Raw genomic sequence first — 15,698 nt, forward strand, 5'->3', positions numbered from 1 at the left:
AGCGCACATCAGTGAAGGAGAAAAATGTATTTAATTTCAAAATTTACTCGCAGAAAATAAGAAAAACGTTTTTTTTTTCAAAATTTTCTGTCTTTTTTTCTTTTCTTTTTTGTAAGAAATAAAAAACCCAGAGGTGATTAAATACCACCAAAAGAAAGCTCTATTTGTGTGAAAAAAATGATAAAAATTTCATATGGGCACAGTGTAGCATGACCGCGCAATTGTCATTCAAAGCGTGAGAGCGCTGAAAGCTGAAAATTGGCCTGGGCAGGAAGGGGGTGAAAGTGCCCGGTAGGCAAGTGGTTAAGAGCCTGTCTAAATGGGTTCAAATTAAAATAATTATCTAGCTACACTTCTAAATTACACAGTTTTGTTAAATCTTAAAGAAATGGCACTCACCCAATTCTGGATTTTGTATCTCAAGTCATAACTTAATTTAAAACAAAATTCCGGGCTAATGTGATCCAAACTTAAACCTTCTCCCACCCCTTTTCTAAGTCCTATACCAACTATCCTGTTAAAGGAAGATGTGTATACTTACTTAATCTAAGGACGCTCTGGTCAAGTCACATGATCGGCTGCCAGCGTCGGCTTCAGGCGAGAGGAAGGACAGCTGACAACGGATGCCCCATAGTAAACCAATGGGTGATGTCTCCACCCAGGCACTGCAGCCATTATCGGTGATCCCTCCTTTTCACTGAAGTCAGTCTCTGGGGAAGATCACGTGACCAAACCAGAGCACCCTCTGATTAGGTAAGTATACACAGCTTTCCTTTACAAGATAGTTAGTATAGTGCTTAGAATGGGGCTTGGAGCAGGTATAAGCTTAGACAGCATTAGCCCGGACTTCCACTTTAACCACTTTATGTCTATCCACGTAGACCTACGTCGGCTGATTTTGCGTGGTTCTACCGAGGTGATGCCTCTAGCTAAAGGCATCATCCTGGTACCGTTTTTTAGAGCCGGTGGTCGGCTTTCCAGCAGGAATGACCGATGCGGCTCAGGAGCCGCTTGATCGTTACCCCGGTGAGCGGGAAGGGATGCCCCCCCCTCCCGCCGCCTTCCGTGGCTTTTTCCGGGTCTCCTGTCCCACCGGGAGACCCGAGCACCCAGCCGGCATGTCCGCCAGCTGGATGGAGTCCCAATCAAAGCCGGAAGTGGCTTAGATCGGGTCTCCGATGCCGTAACCCGGAGGTCACGTCACGTCAGGGTTACTATGCTGCGGAAGGCGGAAGATTCAAAAAGTGATAGTATTCAAAAATGCAGTTTTCTGCGTTTTGAATACATGGAAGTGTAGTGGAGGGGTCTAGGGTCTTTTAGACCCTCGATCCCTCCATAAAGAGTACCTGTCACTGCATATTGGTGTCACAAGGGATGTTTACATTGCTTGTGACAGCAATAAAAGTGATTAGATTTAAAAAAAAAAAAAAAAAACCTGTGTTAAAATAAAAAAAAAATAAAATAAAATAAATAGGGGAAAAAACAAAATTTAAAAAGAAAACGTATATGGAAGTCGCGCGGCAAATGAAATTGCTGTTCAAACCACACATGTGAGGTATCGCCCTGGTCGCCAGTGTGTGAGCAATAATTTAAAAAAAGAGCTACACTAACTCTAAACTGATAACCGTTAAAAAATTTGAAAGCGTCGACTATGGAGATTTTTATTGACCGTAGTTTGTCGCCATTCTGCGGGTGTGCGCAATTTTAAACCGTAACATGTTGGGTATCTATTTACTCGGCGTATAATTTTTCACAATATACTAAAAAAATGGGCTAACTTTACTGTTTAGTTTTTTTTAAATGCAGTGAAATGTGATTTTTCGTAATTTTTCAAAAAAAATGGCATTTGAAAGACCGCTGCGCAAATACCGCGTGACAAAAAATATAACAATGGCCCCATCTGTAAATCATTATCCACATGAATACTGATCTGCCTGTCTTGGTGTATTTGTAGGCTGGCTGTACACAAAAATACTAAACACTGCCCCAATTTTACTCTTTTAGGTAAACGTTGGGCAATCATGCAGATATTAGACTTTACTATATATACATATATATTACTCCATATATCCTCCTATATGGCAAAATATACAATATATTAATGTTCAAAAGATTGTATGTTTGTAATATTTTGTATGAAGAGTACCACGTCCCTAAATTTATACAATAAATAATGTAACGAGTCGCTCACGGAACACGCCAGCAAATCCGTTGATTCGTTTTTGCTGCCTCATGTCCTGGCACTTCCACTCTATATACGGGACACTACCGATCTTTTGAAACACCTTGAGGAGATTCAGGTCCCTCCGGATGCCCTGCTCGTAGCAATTGATATTGAGGCTCTGTACTCAAGTATCCCGCACGACCAGGGCATCCGGATGGCAGAATCGTTCCTCAAGGAACAAGACTATAAAATATGGCCCTTGATGGACTTTGTCCTGAAACTTCTTAGGTTTATCCTAACTAGGAATTATTTCACGTTTATGGAGCAAACATACTTGCAGATCCAGAGGGTCGCGATGGGCACTTGCTGCGCACCGTCATATGCCAATCTGTACCTTGGTGCCTGGGAGAGGCTGATCTTCTCGGATGAGGGAATGGAACACTGGCTGTCTCAGATTTTAATTTGGTACAGGTTCATTGATGATCTCCTACTCATATGGACAGGTACACAAATTGAACTTTCATCATTCCTTATGGCTCTTAATAACAACAATTTAAATCTAAAATTTACGTATACCTTTGACAGACATTATGTTTCATTCCTGGATCTGAGCATCAGCCTCTCCCTGGACGGACAGATTGGCACTGACCTTTACCGCAAACCCAGTGCGGGTAACACCATTCTTAGCGCAGCAAGTGCCCATCCCGCCCCTCTGGTCGCAAGTATCCCTTATGCCCAATACCTTAGGCTTCGCAGAAATTGCTCGACCGAAGCTCAATTCTGTGTCCAGGCTAATCAGTTGCGTGAGCGACTCCTTGCCAGAGGATATTCCAAAACACTGTTGAGAAAATCGTACAACAGGGCCAGAGCTTATTCGAGAACTGACCTGTTGTACAAAACATCTACCAAAAAGAAAGACACTAATGTGAGGTTTATTACCACCTACTCCGCACATGACGAGATCCTACGTAACATCCTGAAACGCCATTGGCCCATTCTCACTCAAGATTATACTTTGAGTAAATATCTCAACGCCAGACCCAGTCTGTTATTTAGACGGGCCACTTCTCTCCGTGACCGTCTTACAAAAAGTCACTACACCAATGTCATCACCAATCAGGCCCCCAAAAAAGGCACATATCGATGTGGCTCTTGTGACAAATGCCCCTGGATTAAAACTGGTACAGGTATACGTTTGCCCAATGGGAAATGGTTTCATTCTAGACATTATGCTGATTGTAACACACAAGGACTGGTGTACCTCATGATCTGCCGCTGCGGGGCGTTCTATGTCGGCAAGACTATTAGAAAGTTAAGCAAACGGATAGGAGATCATATTTATCACTCAGAGGGGGGTACCATACAGACCAGTGTCACACGCCACATAGGTTTCCGTCATAAGTATGACAATTCCATGGTTTCTTTCTTTGTCTTGGAGGTAATTCCCCAGGACCCCCGCGGGGGGAACTGGGATAAACGAATATTACAAAGGGAATCTTATTGGATTGAATCCCTGGAGGCTACCATACCTCCAGGGATCAATGAAGCCCTATCTTATAAACCATTTCTGGGGTAATTCCCTTTGATATTCTTGCAATCATCATACCTTTGTGCCTAGACCCTTTATTCCATGTGCTGTACCACACTCACCACTCCGATAATTTGCACCCTGTGAAATTTCTGCTCCGGTCTTGGAGATGGGTAAGTTACTGACTTCTCCCACATGTGGGAGTATCACTTTATACCTCCAATATATATTATTTAGAGATCAACTAACATCTCTCCAGGATCTAGTATCATTATTTGCTGATGCAATAACCATTATTGTATACTATGTAATGTTCGTGGATCCCTCTGGGGGAGTCCAATGTTGGACTCCCTCTGAGGAATCTCTATATATAGGATAACGGGGAATCTTTCTGTTCCCATTCTTATATTTACTCATGTTTAATTAGTTGCACATATATGTTGAAAGGTGTTTTTCTGTAATTTAACATTGTCATGATGAACTATTTCTGTATATTGTACTGCATGCTTCTTTGGACGCCCAGCATTACTTTGCATCCTTCTTTGCATTCCCTAGTGCGCTGCTCCCTCCGCCCGGGTGGTGGCGTGCTCCTCTGATCTCTCAGCGGATGTGTGGTCCCCTCGCGCATCACGTCTGGGACGCATACGTGTCCCGGATGTGCTTGCTGCGGCCGCTCTGGGCTGCATATTGTGGCCTACACCAAGAGCAGCACTGCGCGCGCACCTCCATATGCGCGCGCAGTTGGGGGCCTGACCCACCCACACGACGTATGACATCATGCGCCGTGCGGCGTCGGGTTGAGGGCCTTAATAGGCGGGATTTCATCCTCTGTCCATCATGGAGACGGCGTCTATCAGGATGGCAGCGGTTCGTGGGTAAGATGGTCGGCTTTATGGGATCCGATGGATTCAGTGCACGATTCCCTCTAACAAATCCTTTCTTTATTATGCCTTATAGATTTTCCTAAAGGTCGGGCCTATTCCCTGATACTTGGCATTTTTTACATACCCCTGAAATGATGTATGTTTCCATTTACTTTACCACCACCAAGCATATCCTCATGCTGTAGTCTGTATGACCAGGTACCGAGCAGGTAAACTTGCCCCTCCAGTTTAATATTTCCATTGGAGACCACGTTAATTTGTAGGGCACAGACCGTTTATACATTTCATCTTTATCTATTTAGAAGACCTGTCCACGCTGAACCCCAGCCCTAGCCGCACTGCAATTGCCCTCTCTATATTTACCTACCCCTTCCATTGGATATGCGAGTTTCATTAATGAGACACCTTAAAAAGGTACAGGATATTTTCCAAGCACCTTTTGGTCTAGTGTTATCTTTATCTCATTTCTTACCTTACTTCATTCCCCGCCTTTACTATCCCTCCACATTCGCTGGGGAGACTTTTTTCTGGGGGGCACCCTCACCATATCAGGTCGGTGATGAGCATGTTCACGATGGCTGTTTTTTTGGATGCATATGGGCGTTCCACACTAGCATGCACTATCTACTCCTCTTGTGCTTATATGTATGTCTATATATGTATTAATTGTTGTTACCATTGTATTGTACAGGCTAATCAAGGCAATCTATATCTAATATCTCTATTCCCCTGAAGAAGCGGACTATCCATGCCCGCGAAACATGTCGGGATTGGTTTGATGCTCCTCATTGGACCGGAATATTTGTATAATTCCTTGCCTTGTGTCTCTACATATGATCCTACACATCTAGTCTGTTTCTATGTCAGATAATATGTATATTTTCTGTAACACTTATCTTGTTTTTAACATGCAATATGAATAAACATTCCACGATTTTATTGTAATTCTTATTTTATGGTCTAATTGGTACCTACAAAGTCCCAACAGCCCTCCCAACATTGTTTCTACTGTTCTGTAGTTTCATACTTGTTGTCCCCCTCTCTCCCCCTGTCCCTCACCGTTCCCTTCCCTCTGTCCTCCCCTTCCCCCCTTTTTCCCTCCCTCCCCCCCCCCTTTCCTTCCTTTTCTCCACTTCCCCTTTCCCGTTTTCCCCTCCCCTTCATCCCTTTCCATTCTCTTTTCCCGTCTTCCTTTTCATCTTGGCTAACCTTTTTCCCCCCCTTTTTTTCCACCCTCCTTGTGCTTTTTCTTCGCCCAAGCTCATGCCTTTGCACCTTAGGCTATAGCTGTCGGCACATTTGGGAATATACTAATGTTAACCATCTCCAAGAGTTTGAATAGTGGCACCCCAAGCTATCACTTATTTTACTATTTATATACCTCCAAATACGCCTAAATCCTTTAGCTCTGGTCCTCCAAAAGTGCTTTTTTCTGCACCCCTCAACTTTGGTCTCATACATTCAATTACCCTAAGCAACAATTTTATCGATATTTACAATTACAACAAACTTGTGACTTCTGACTTAAAGAGTCTACTTTGGTACACACTCTAGTAAACACAACTTAGAAAAGATCTTTACACTTCATTAATGACTATTTTCTAAGGCTTTGTCTCTGTCATGTAGGTCAGGTTGGGAAAGTAAACTTGGGGACACATCTTATGACCAATTTAGAAGCTGCTTCATCTACTGCCTCAGGTGTCCCTGCTACCCTCACAAAAATGAACCCTATTATCCATTCCAAGCCACAGGATACTCCAAACTGTCCGAAATGTGCTTGGGAATTTTTGTTTTGGTGATGTCATAAATTGAATTGCTACTGGACAGAGGTAAAAGGTACTGTATGTAAATATTCCCTTAGATCCCATGATCTGCTTACTGGGAGGATTAGCTGAGGAATATTACCATCCTGATATACTATTTGTAAGGCTCTAGTTTCTAGCACATACATTTATTGCCCAACATTGGGTATCTCTGCACTCCCAACTTTGATCTCATGGATCAACCAAGTTAATATGCTGAGCAGAGAAAAATTGGCATATCAGCAAAGAAGGCTGTCCCAAAAGGTTCTGGAATTTTGGCAGCATTTGCTAGCCGTGCTTACTTTAGTCCTATAGCTATTGTTACTTATTCAGCTTCTAAAATAGTAAGATCTTCCTGTTTCAGCTTATAGCTGCATTGATTATTTGTTCTAGCCCCATTCTCAAGCTGGCATCGGGAAAATAGATATGGGTGAGGTCCTCCATGAGCAAGAATCAATTCCAATGTAGTAAGTTAGGTGGAACAATTACTCTAATCCTTATTGCACAAGGGATAGAACACACCTTGTTCTGCATTATATCCTACTGGTTAGACCACATATGCAAAGCAGCCAGTGTCTAGATATGCTTGTTAGTCATTTGTAATCTTTATTGTAGGAGGTGATGTTGGAGGATAGGTCTGTATTTTTTAAATGTAAAACTCGAAATAAAAATGTTTGATAAAAAAAAGAAAATGGCACACTAAGAAAAAAAAGAAAAGAAGTCACATTGTAACATACTGTATATACCCAGGTTTAGAAATATTTTAGACCAGGTTCATTTTAAAGCAATGGCAAACAAACACAAAGTTTTAGGGCCTGAAATGCAGCCTCTAGTTTTCAAATAGCATTTTGTTTCCAATTGTTTTTAATAGCAAGGTGTACTGTACTGTACTGTACAGCCCATTAGCCTTCAGTTAATCAGTCCGGTCCATAAATATTGGGACAACAACACATCATTTAGGCGCTATACACCACCACAGTGGATTTGAAATTAAACAAACAAGATGTGCTTTAACTGCAAACTTTCAGCTTTAGTTTGAGGGCAGTTACATCCAAATCAGGTGAAAGGTGTAGGAATTACAACAATTTGTATATGTGTCTCACACTTTTTAAGGGACCAAAAGTAATGGGACAATTAGCTGCTCAGCTGTTCCATGGCCAGGTGTGTGTTATTCCCTCATTATCCCATTTACAAGGAGCAGATAAAACGTCCAGAGCTAATTTCAAGTGTGCTATTTGCATTTGGAATCTGTTGCTGTCAACTCTCAATATGAGATCCAAAGAGCTGTCACTATCAGTGAAGCAAGCCATCATTAGGCTGAAAAAACAAAACAAACCCATCAGAGAGATAGCAAAAACATTAGGTGTGGCCAAATCAACTGTTTGGAACATCCTTAAAAAGAAAGAACGCACCGGTGAGCTCAACAACACCAAAAGACCTGGAAGACCACGGAAAACAACTGTGGTGGATGACTGAAGAATTCTTTCCCTGGTGAAGAAAACACCCTTCACAACAGTTGGCCAGATCAAGAACACTCTCCAGGAGGTAGGTATATGTGTGTCAAAGTCAACAATCAAGAAAGACTTCACCTGAGTGAATACAGAGGGTTCACCACAAGATGTAAACCATTGGTGAGCCTCAAAAACAGGAAGGCCAGATTAGAGTTCTCCAAACAACATCTAAAAAAGCCTTCACAGTTCTGGAAGAACATCCTACGGACAGATGAGACCAAGATCAACTTGTACCAGAGTGATGGGAAGAGAAGAGTATGGAGAAGGAAAGGAACTGCTCATGCTCCAAAGCATACCCCCTCATCAGTGAAGCATGGTGGTGGTAGTGTCAAGGCGTGGGCATGTATGGCTGCCAATGGAATTGGTTCTCTTGAATTTATTGATGATGTGACTGCGGACAAAAGCAGCAGGATGGATTCTGAAGTGTTTTGGGCAATATTATCTGCTCCTGTTCAGCCAAATGCTTCAGAACTCATTGGACGGCGCTTCACAGTGCAGATGGACAATGACCCGAAGCATACTGTGAAAGCAACCAAAGAGTTTTTTAAGGCAAAGAAGTGGAATGTTATGCAATGGCCAAGTCAATCACCTGACCTGAATCCGATTGAGCATGCATTTAACTTGCTAAAGACAATACTGAAGGGAAAATGCCCCAAGAACAAGCAGGAACTGAAGACAGTTGCAGTAGAGGCCTGTCAGAGCATCACCAGGGATGAAACCCAGGGTCTGGTGATGTCTATGCATTCCAGACTTCAGGCTGTAATTGACTGCAAAGGATTTGCAACCAAGTATTAAAAAGTGAAAGTTTGATTTATGATTGTTAATCTGCCCCATTACTTTTGGTGCCTTAAAAAGTGGGAGGCACATATACAAACTGTTGTAATTCCTACACCGTTCACCTGATTTGGATGTAAATACCCTCAAATTAAAGCTGAAAGTCTGCAGTTAATTATGTGGTGGTGTATAGAGCCATAAAGATTAGAATTGTGTCGATGTCCCAATATTTATGGACCTAACTGTATGTGACCTTCTCTGAGGTACAAAAAGATTAATACCATAAATCTAAATCCACTATCACAAGGCAGACCGCACCATAGGTCTCTAATGTCCCACGTGTGGACCTAAACCTCGCCATCGTATTTTCCCCCACTACCTTTTTCTCTTTCAGAGCTTACGTAAGGGATCTTATAAATGAATATAATGAAATCTAAAAAGCAACTATAGAAGGAAAGCAAAATGATTACAATATTTGATACAGATATTTAGTAAGTAACTGTGTATAAAACTGAACTCCAGACAGGTATTCAAATACCATTAAAACAGTAATTGTTAATTAAATATTTTTAAAAATTCAATGTAATGTAAAAACCTGAATTTGTTTCAGGTTGTTTCACAGCAAAAACAAAAATCGAAAACCGATGAACGAAACCGATGAACAAAAATTGATATGAAAATTCTTGTATGACAAAGGCTTTTTTTCTTCTTGTTTATTGTTTCTGATCATGCGCAGCCCTTTTCTGATTTTTCTTGTACACAAACAGTACACATTAAACGAAAATAATTTTTTTCTTTTTTCTTTCCTGTATGAGAAAAATTTTGGAGTTTGTCCCTTTGTACGACAAGTCAGAATCGGCTGTTGAAAGTTGTATACACACCATACAAAAAACGTACAAAAGTTCTTCTTGGATTAAAATTCTTGCCTGATTTTCTTATAGTGTGTACGAGCCTTTTGACTCCTGCTATCTCCAGTACTGCAGTATTCGAATTATGTTAGAAAAGGGAATCACTGTAAGCCAATCACAGTCAGCAGTAATTATTTCATTAATGTACTGCTAGACTTTAATGGGAAGATTTAGATGTAGTACAGACGGGCCCAATAAAAACTGGCTGGCCTGTGCGTATGGTAGCCGGGCTAGTTTCTGTTGGACGCGCATGCTGGAAAACCAGCAGCCGAACAACTTCTGATCAGCACTCTTAGCCAATGGCTGAGAGCGCTGACCAGAGTGTTCTGATGGGGGGAGGGGGGCGCCCCCCTGTCAGAACACCATAGAACAGCAGGTGAGATTGTGGTACTAACATCAGATTGTTAGTACAGCAGCTTCGACCGAAGCTGTCAGTTTTTTTTTTTTTTAGTTCAACCCACTGGGTTGAACGAAACAAAAACTAGTGGTGTGTACAAGGCTTTACTAAAACTGAAGCAAACAGAATCTGGTGCAGCTGTGCATGGTAGCCAAATAGCTGCTAACTTCAGCTTGTTCAATTAAGCTTTGACAATAAAACCTGGAAGCTGAATGCGTTTCTATGCAGAGCTACACCATATTTTGCATGCTCCAGCTTTAGTAAATCTCTCCCTAACTGTGCAGGGAGCAGCCAATGAGTGCGTTTTGACCTGGGTGATTGGCCAAACTGTGTACTAAAAGCAAAGGATGTGGCTGAGCTCTCAGAAAGAGACTTCTGGATCACATAACTGGCTTCACAGCATTTTAAATCAATTGTCCAGTAAAACCATTCCCATATTTGCACTTTATTGTGTACTTGGCTGCGTGCCTGGAGTTTAGCTTCATGGGAGAATGTCACTTAGCTTAACTGTGACCAGCATCACAGTCAGTCATGTGGCCTTCTAACAGCAAAGGGGATAAGCCACAGTGGACAGGGCTAGGAGTTAGGAACTACAACTGCATGCGGGTTTAGAAAATATTTTGAGAGGACAAGGGTATTATGGGGTGTAGAAAGATAACAGAGGGGAGGAAGTAGGGAAGAATGCTATGCATGGGAACAGCAATACTAACTGCACGGTCATACTGTGCTTAAAATGGTGAACCAACTAACTGCAAGAAGCTGACATTTGGCAACTCCTAAGAAACAAACATGTAAGCCAGTCATGTCCAAAGTCCGGCCCCCAGGCCAGTTGCAGCCCGTCCTTTAGTTCCATATGGCCCCTAGAGACACCGCTGACTTGTCAATGTCTCTCTCTGAGACATCTCACATCCCCGCCCCGATGCGGTCCTGAGTCCCGCTCCGTCCCCCCGCTCTGCTTTATCTGGCTGGCGCTGCCCACGACTGGGCGGGAGTGCAGAATGAATTTGAAAACTACATTCCTTCTCTCCTTCACAGCACACAGCCACCTGTACAAGCCAACCGAGGATCTTGTGGAACTGACTGAGGTGTCATCAATACAATTCTACTGACTGTTTATGTAAGTGTGATTTTATTCATAAAGTACTGATATATATATATACATACATATACAGTCAGGTCCATAAATATTGGGACATTGACACAATTCTAACCTTTTTGGCTCTATACACCACCACAATGGATTTGAAATGAAACAAACAATATGTGCTTTAACTGCAGACTTCCAGCTTTAATTTGAGGGTATTTACATCCAAATCAGGTGAACAGTGTAGGAATTACAACAGTTTGTATATGTGCCTCCCACTTTTTAAGGGACCAAAAGTAATGGGACAGATTAACAATCTTAAATCAAACTTTCACTTTTTAATACTTGGTTGCAAATCCTTTACAGTCAATTACAGCCTGAAGTCTGGAACACATAGACATCACCAGACGCTGGGTTTCATCCCTGGTGATGCTCTGCCAGGCCTCTACTGCAACTGTCTTCAGTTCCTGCTTGTTCTTGGGGCATTTTCCTTTCAGTTTTGTCTTCAGCAAGTGAAATGCATGCTCAATCGGATTCAGGTCAGGTGATTGACTTGGCCATTGCATAACATTCCACTTCTTTCCCTTAAAAAACTGTTAAGCGCCGTCCAATGAGTTCAGAAGCATTTGGCTGAATATGAGCAGATAATATTGCCTGAAACACTTCAGAATTCATCCTGCTGCTTTTGTCAGCAGTCACATCATCAATAAATACAAGAGAACCAGTTCCATTGGCGGCCATACATGCCCACGCCATGACACTACCACCACCATGCTTCACTGATGAGGTGGTATGCTTTGGATCATGAGCAGTTCCTTTCTTTCTCCATACTCTTCTCTTCCCATCACTCTGGTACAAGTTGATCTTGGTCTCATCTGTCCATAGGATGTTGTTCCAGAACTGTGAAGGCTTTTTTAGATGTTGTTTGGCAAACTCTAATCTGGCCTTCCTGTTTTTAAGGCTCACCAATGGTTTATATCTTGTGGTGAACCCTCTGTATTTACTCTGGTGAAGTCTTCTCTTGATTGTTGACTTTGACACCCATACACCTACCTCCTGGAGAGTGTTCTTGATCTGGCCAACTGTTGTGAAGAGTGTTTTCTTCACCAGGGAAAGAATTCTTTGGTCATCCACCACAGTTGTTTTCCGTGGTCTTTCGGGTCTTTTGGTGTTGCTGAGCTCACCGGTGCATTCTTTCTTTTTAAGGATGTTCCAAACAGTTGATTTAGCCACACCTAATGTTTTTGCTATCTCTCTGATGGGTTTGTTTTGTTTTTTCAGCCTAATGATGGCTTGCTTCACTGATAGTGACAGCTCTTTGGATCTCATATTGAGAGTTGACAGCAACAGATTACAAATGCAAATAGCACACTTGAAATGAACTCTGGACCTTTTATCTGCTCCTTGAAAATAGGATAGTGAGGGAATAACACACACCTGGCCATGGAACAGCTGAGCAGCCAATTGTCCCATTACTTTTGGTCCCTTAAAAAGTGGGAGGCACATATACAAACTGTTGTAATTCCTACACCTTTCACCTGATTTGGACGTAAATACCCTCAAATTAAAGCTGAAAGTCTGCAGTTCAAGCACATCTTGTTTGTTTCATTTCAAATCCATTGTGGTGGTGTATAGAGCCATAAAGATTAGAATTGTGTCAATGTCCCAATATTTATGGACCTGACTGTATATATACACATATACTGTATACATACACACACACACACATATAGATTATATATATATATATATATATATATATATATATATATATATGGTTTGGCCCTCATTGAAAACATTTTGGACACCACTGATGTAAGCAGTTTGCCTACAAGAATAACGAAAAAAACATATCTTCAGGTGAATGCTTATCCTTTCTAATGCAGTTTTGAGAACCCCCAGGAAACCCAAAGCTCTAGATCTAATATTCAACTCCTGAACTTTTTTCAGATAGACGATGCTTAGCCATGTTCCCTCCTGTGTCTAGGTAATGATTATTGTGTGTGACAGGTGTATTTAACTAATAGCGCTAGGTATAAAAATCTCTCAAGAAATAAAGAAATGAATAAAAATCTAAAATAAGTAAAGCCAGTAAAAATATAAATAATTACAAAGCTAAGAAAACATAAGACTATCACAGTAATAATCTTTCTTTTACAAAACCAGCAAACACAGATTTAAATAATGAATGAAGAAAAAATGAAATAGATCTAAAAGCCACTGAAAAAAGAAATAGACCTCGAAAAGCCTTTGGATGAATAAACAATGTTGTCTCACCTTCCTGATTGGCAAATCTTTGATGAAGTCCATTACCGCCTGACGGTCATGAGGAATCACATACTGGCCGTTAGGTTTATTTTTGTCACTGCAAACTTTTGCCAGCATCATATTTGGAGCAATGCCTAGATGCAAACATAACGTCTAATGAGCTTGTGATGAAAGTTAATTACCTGAAAGTCTAATTAAAACTGACACATCGATCCAGGGGTGAATATGCCCCTGCAGATCAGGTGATGAATTGACTGGCAGAGCATCAGATGCAGTTCAGATGAGAAGCTAAATGACTATTAACAAAATACTATGCAATGTAACAGAATACAAAATGTAATTTGCTGCAAAAAAGTTATTATTCCTTGCTAACTACTGCATACAAGGAGACAAGGATAGTGAATGGATCCCAGTTAATACAGGAAGTAAAAGCAGTGAAGCAGCCCCTGCTGGGCCGCCCCCTTGACTTGATGAAGCCTGGCACAGGGGAACTGGCTGTAGTCCTCCAAAAGCAGCCATGGCTAAAAAAAAAAAAGCACATTATTAGACATTAAGTACACTGGTGTAAGTGCCTATTAAAATTTTAAGTCCTTTATCTTCATGTTCTATATCAGCGGTCCTCAAACTTTTTAAACAGTGGGCCAGTTCCCAGTCCGTCAGACACTGTTGGGGGCCGGACTATAGTTTGAAAAAAAATATGAACGAATTCCAATGCGCATATTTTTTATTGTTTTATTTATATAGTGGCGGCTGGTGCTCAACATTTTTTGGGGGGCGCAAACAGAAAAATGTAATAGGCATTACTTTGCAGCAAAAAACGCTATAAAAAATTGCGTGACTTTGAGGTCACAAAAGTGTGAAAGGGGCCTTCAGTAATCAAGGTATTGTGTGCCCCTTTCAATGCAGAGTGACCACAGCATGGCCCCTTTCGATGCAGAGTGACCACAGAGTGGCCCCTTTCAATGCAGAGAGACCAGTCAGTGCACTTACCTACAGCGGTGGCTTCTCCTCAGTCCCCCGCGTCTCCTCGAGTCCTCCCGCCTCCTCCTCGGCCAATGGCATTGGTTCGCCTTTCAGCGAATTTTCATTCTCTATTGTCACACAAATGGGTGGGCTCAGGGCGCACTGCTCTGCGCCCCGGGTCCACCTTTTTCTGAAGCCTATTAGAGCCTCTGGCTCCAATTGGGTGATTCAGAAAAAAGAAAAAACATGAATGATACATCCCAGCCGGCGGGCCGGGTTCAGGACCCTGGCGGGTCGCGGGCCGTAGTTTGAGGACCCCTGTTCTATATGGTCCCACTTCTTTTTGTTGATATTCATGAAAAACTCAATGAGTGATTGTTTAAGTTGTATACACAGCATACTCTCTGCACTAAAAGTTGTATTACAAGATGGTGTTATAACATATTGTCCATTATGTTGGACCCACATGCATCTTGACTGCACCTGTATGTTTATTATGCAAAATCTCAATATAAAAAATTACAAAAAAAAAATAAAAATTAATTCCAGCCAAAGTGTTTTCTAAGCTTTGGATAAAGAACCCCGGTCAGGTGTTTGTGGTTCATTGGAGATTTACCCTTACTTCCTGCCCTGCTGACAACATTTTACCAGACAGAACGTAAAAGGTAACTCTCCAAAAGCAACAGAAAAATATAAAAATGCTTTTGCTTGAGGAGTAGGAGAAGCATAGAACCTCTATCAGGTTTATATTGCTGTCTGGGTTTCTGATGTAGATTTCCGTTCACGTCCTGTCTGTTGAAACCATGTTCGATTGGACAGGAATGGAGGAAAAAACTTTCTACAAAGCTCCAGAGTGCAGAACAAACCCTTCAGGATTTCTAAGGGCCCTCTTACACTAAAGCACGTAAATGCTATGCATGGTTTATGAACACGCAAAACGTGTGTTTAGCGAGTTTCAATGTGTTGAACTAAATTTCAGTGCAACACAGCAACACATATAGCATTTTTAATACGTTTGTGATGAGTTTTCTGGATATTTTACAACACTGACTCCCAGCATGCAAGTGTGTATCATAGACACGTGAGCAAAAAAGAAATGCGGTGCGCTTTTGATGCGTTTTGATTAATTTCTATGGAAGGTGCATTTTTCGTGTGCTTTTTACATAGCACACATGTATGCAGGACTTTTCAAACCGCAGCACACAGAAGTGAATAGGTACACAGGATTGCAAGGGAAATACTTATGATGTGCTTTTGTCACTTTAGAAAGGTGCCTTCTAGTGCAGCAAACGCGTATAGACGTGAAAGGGCCCTAATGATTCCCCACTCTATTCTAAACTAGAAAAAAAACTTGTCAGTTTCACATACTATTTAAGCTGGCTACACATTATACAATTTTCCTTTAGATTTACCAA

The 15,698-nt window shown here is 41.5% G+C and overlaps 1 protein-coding gene across 3 annotated transcripts in view; it reads right to left on the reverse strand.

Annotated features, from left to right (window-relative positions):
• The window catches only part of POLK (DNA polymerase kappa), a 221,908-nt gene that overhangs the window by 66,736 nt on the left and 139,474 nt on the right, over positions 1–15,698 (reverse strand). For all 3 annotated transcript variants that reach the window (XM_082243874.1, XM_082243875.1, XM_082243876.1), the window contains exon 8: positions 13,330–13,454. In XM_082243874.1, coding sequence (XP_082100000.1) covers positions 13,330–13,454 — 125 coding nt within the window. The remainder of the gene's footprint in view (positions 1–13,329; positions 13,455–15,698) is intronic.

Source organism: Pelophylax lessonae (genome assembly GCF_965119305.1).
Source record: "Pelophylax lessonae genome assembly, chromosome: 1".
In the NCBI taxonomy this organism is placed as follows: domain Eukaryota; kingdom Metazoa; phylum Chordata; class Amphibia; order Anura; family Ranidae; genus Pelophylax; species Pelophylax lessonae.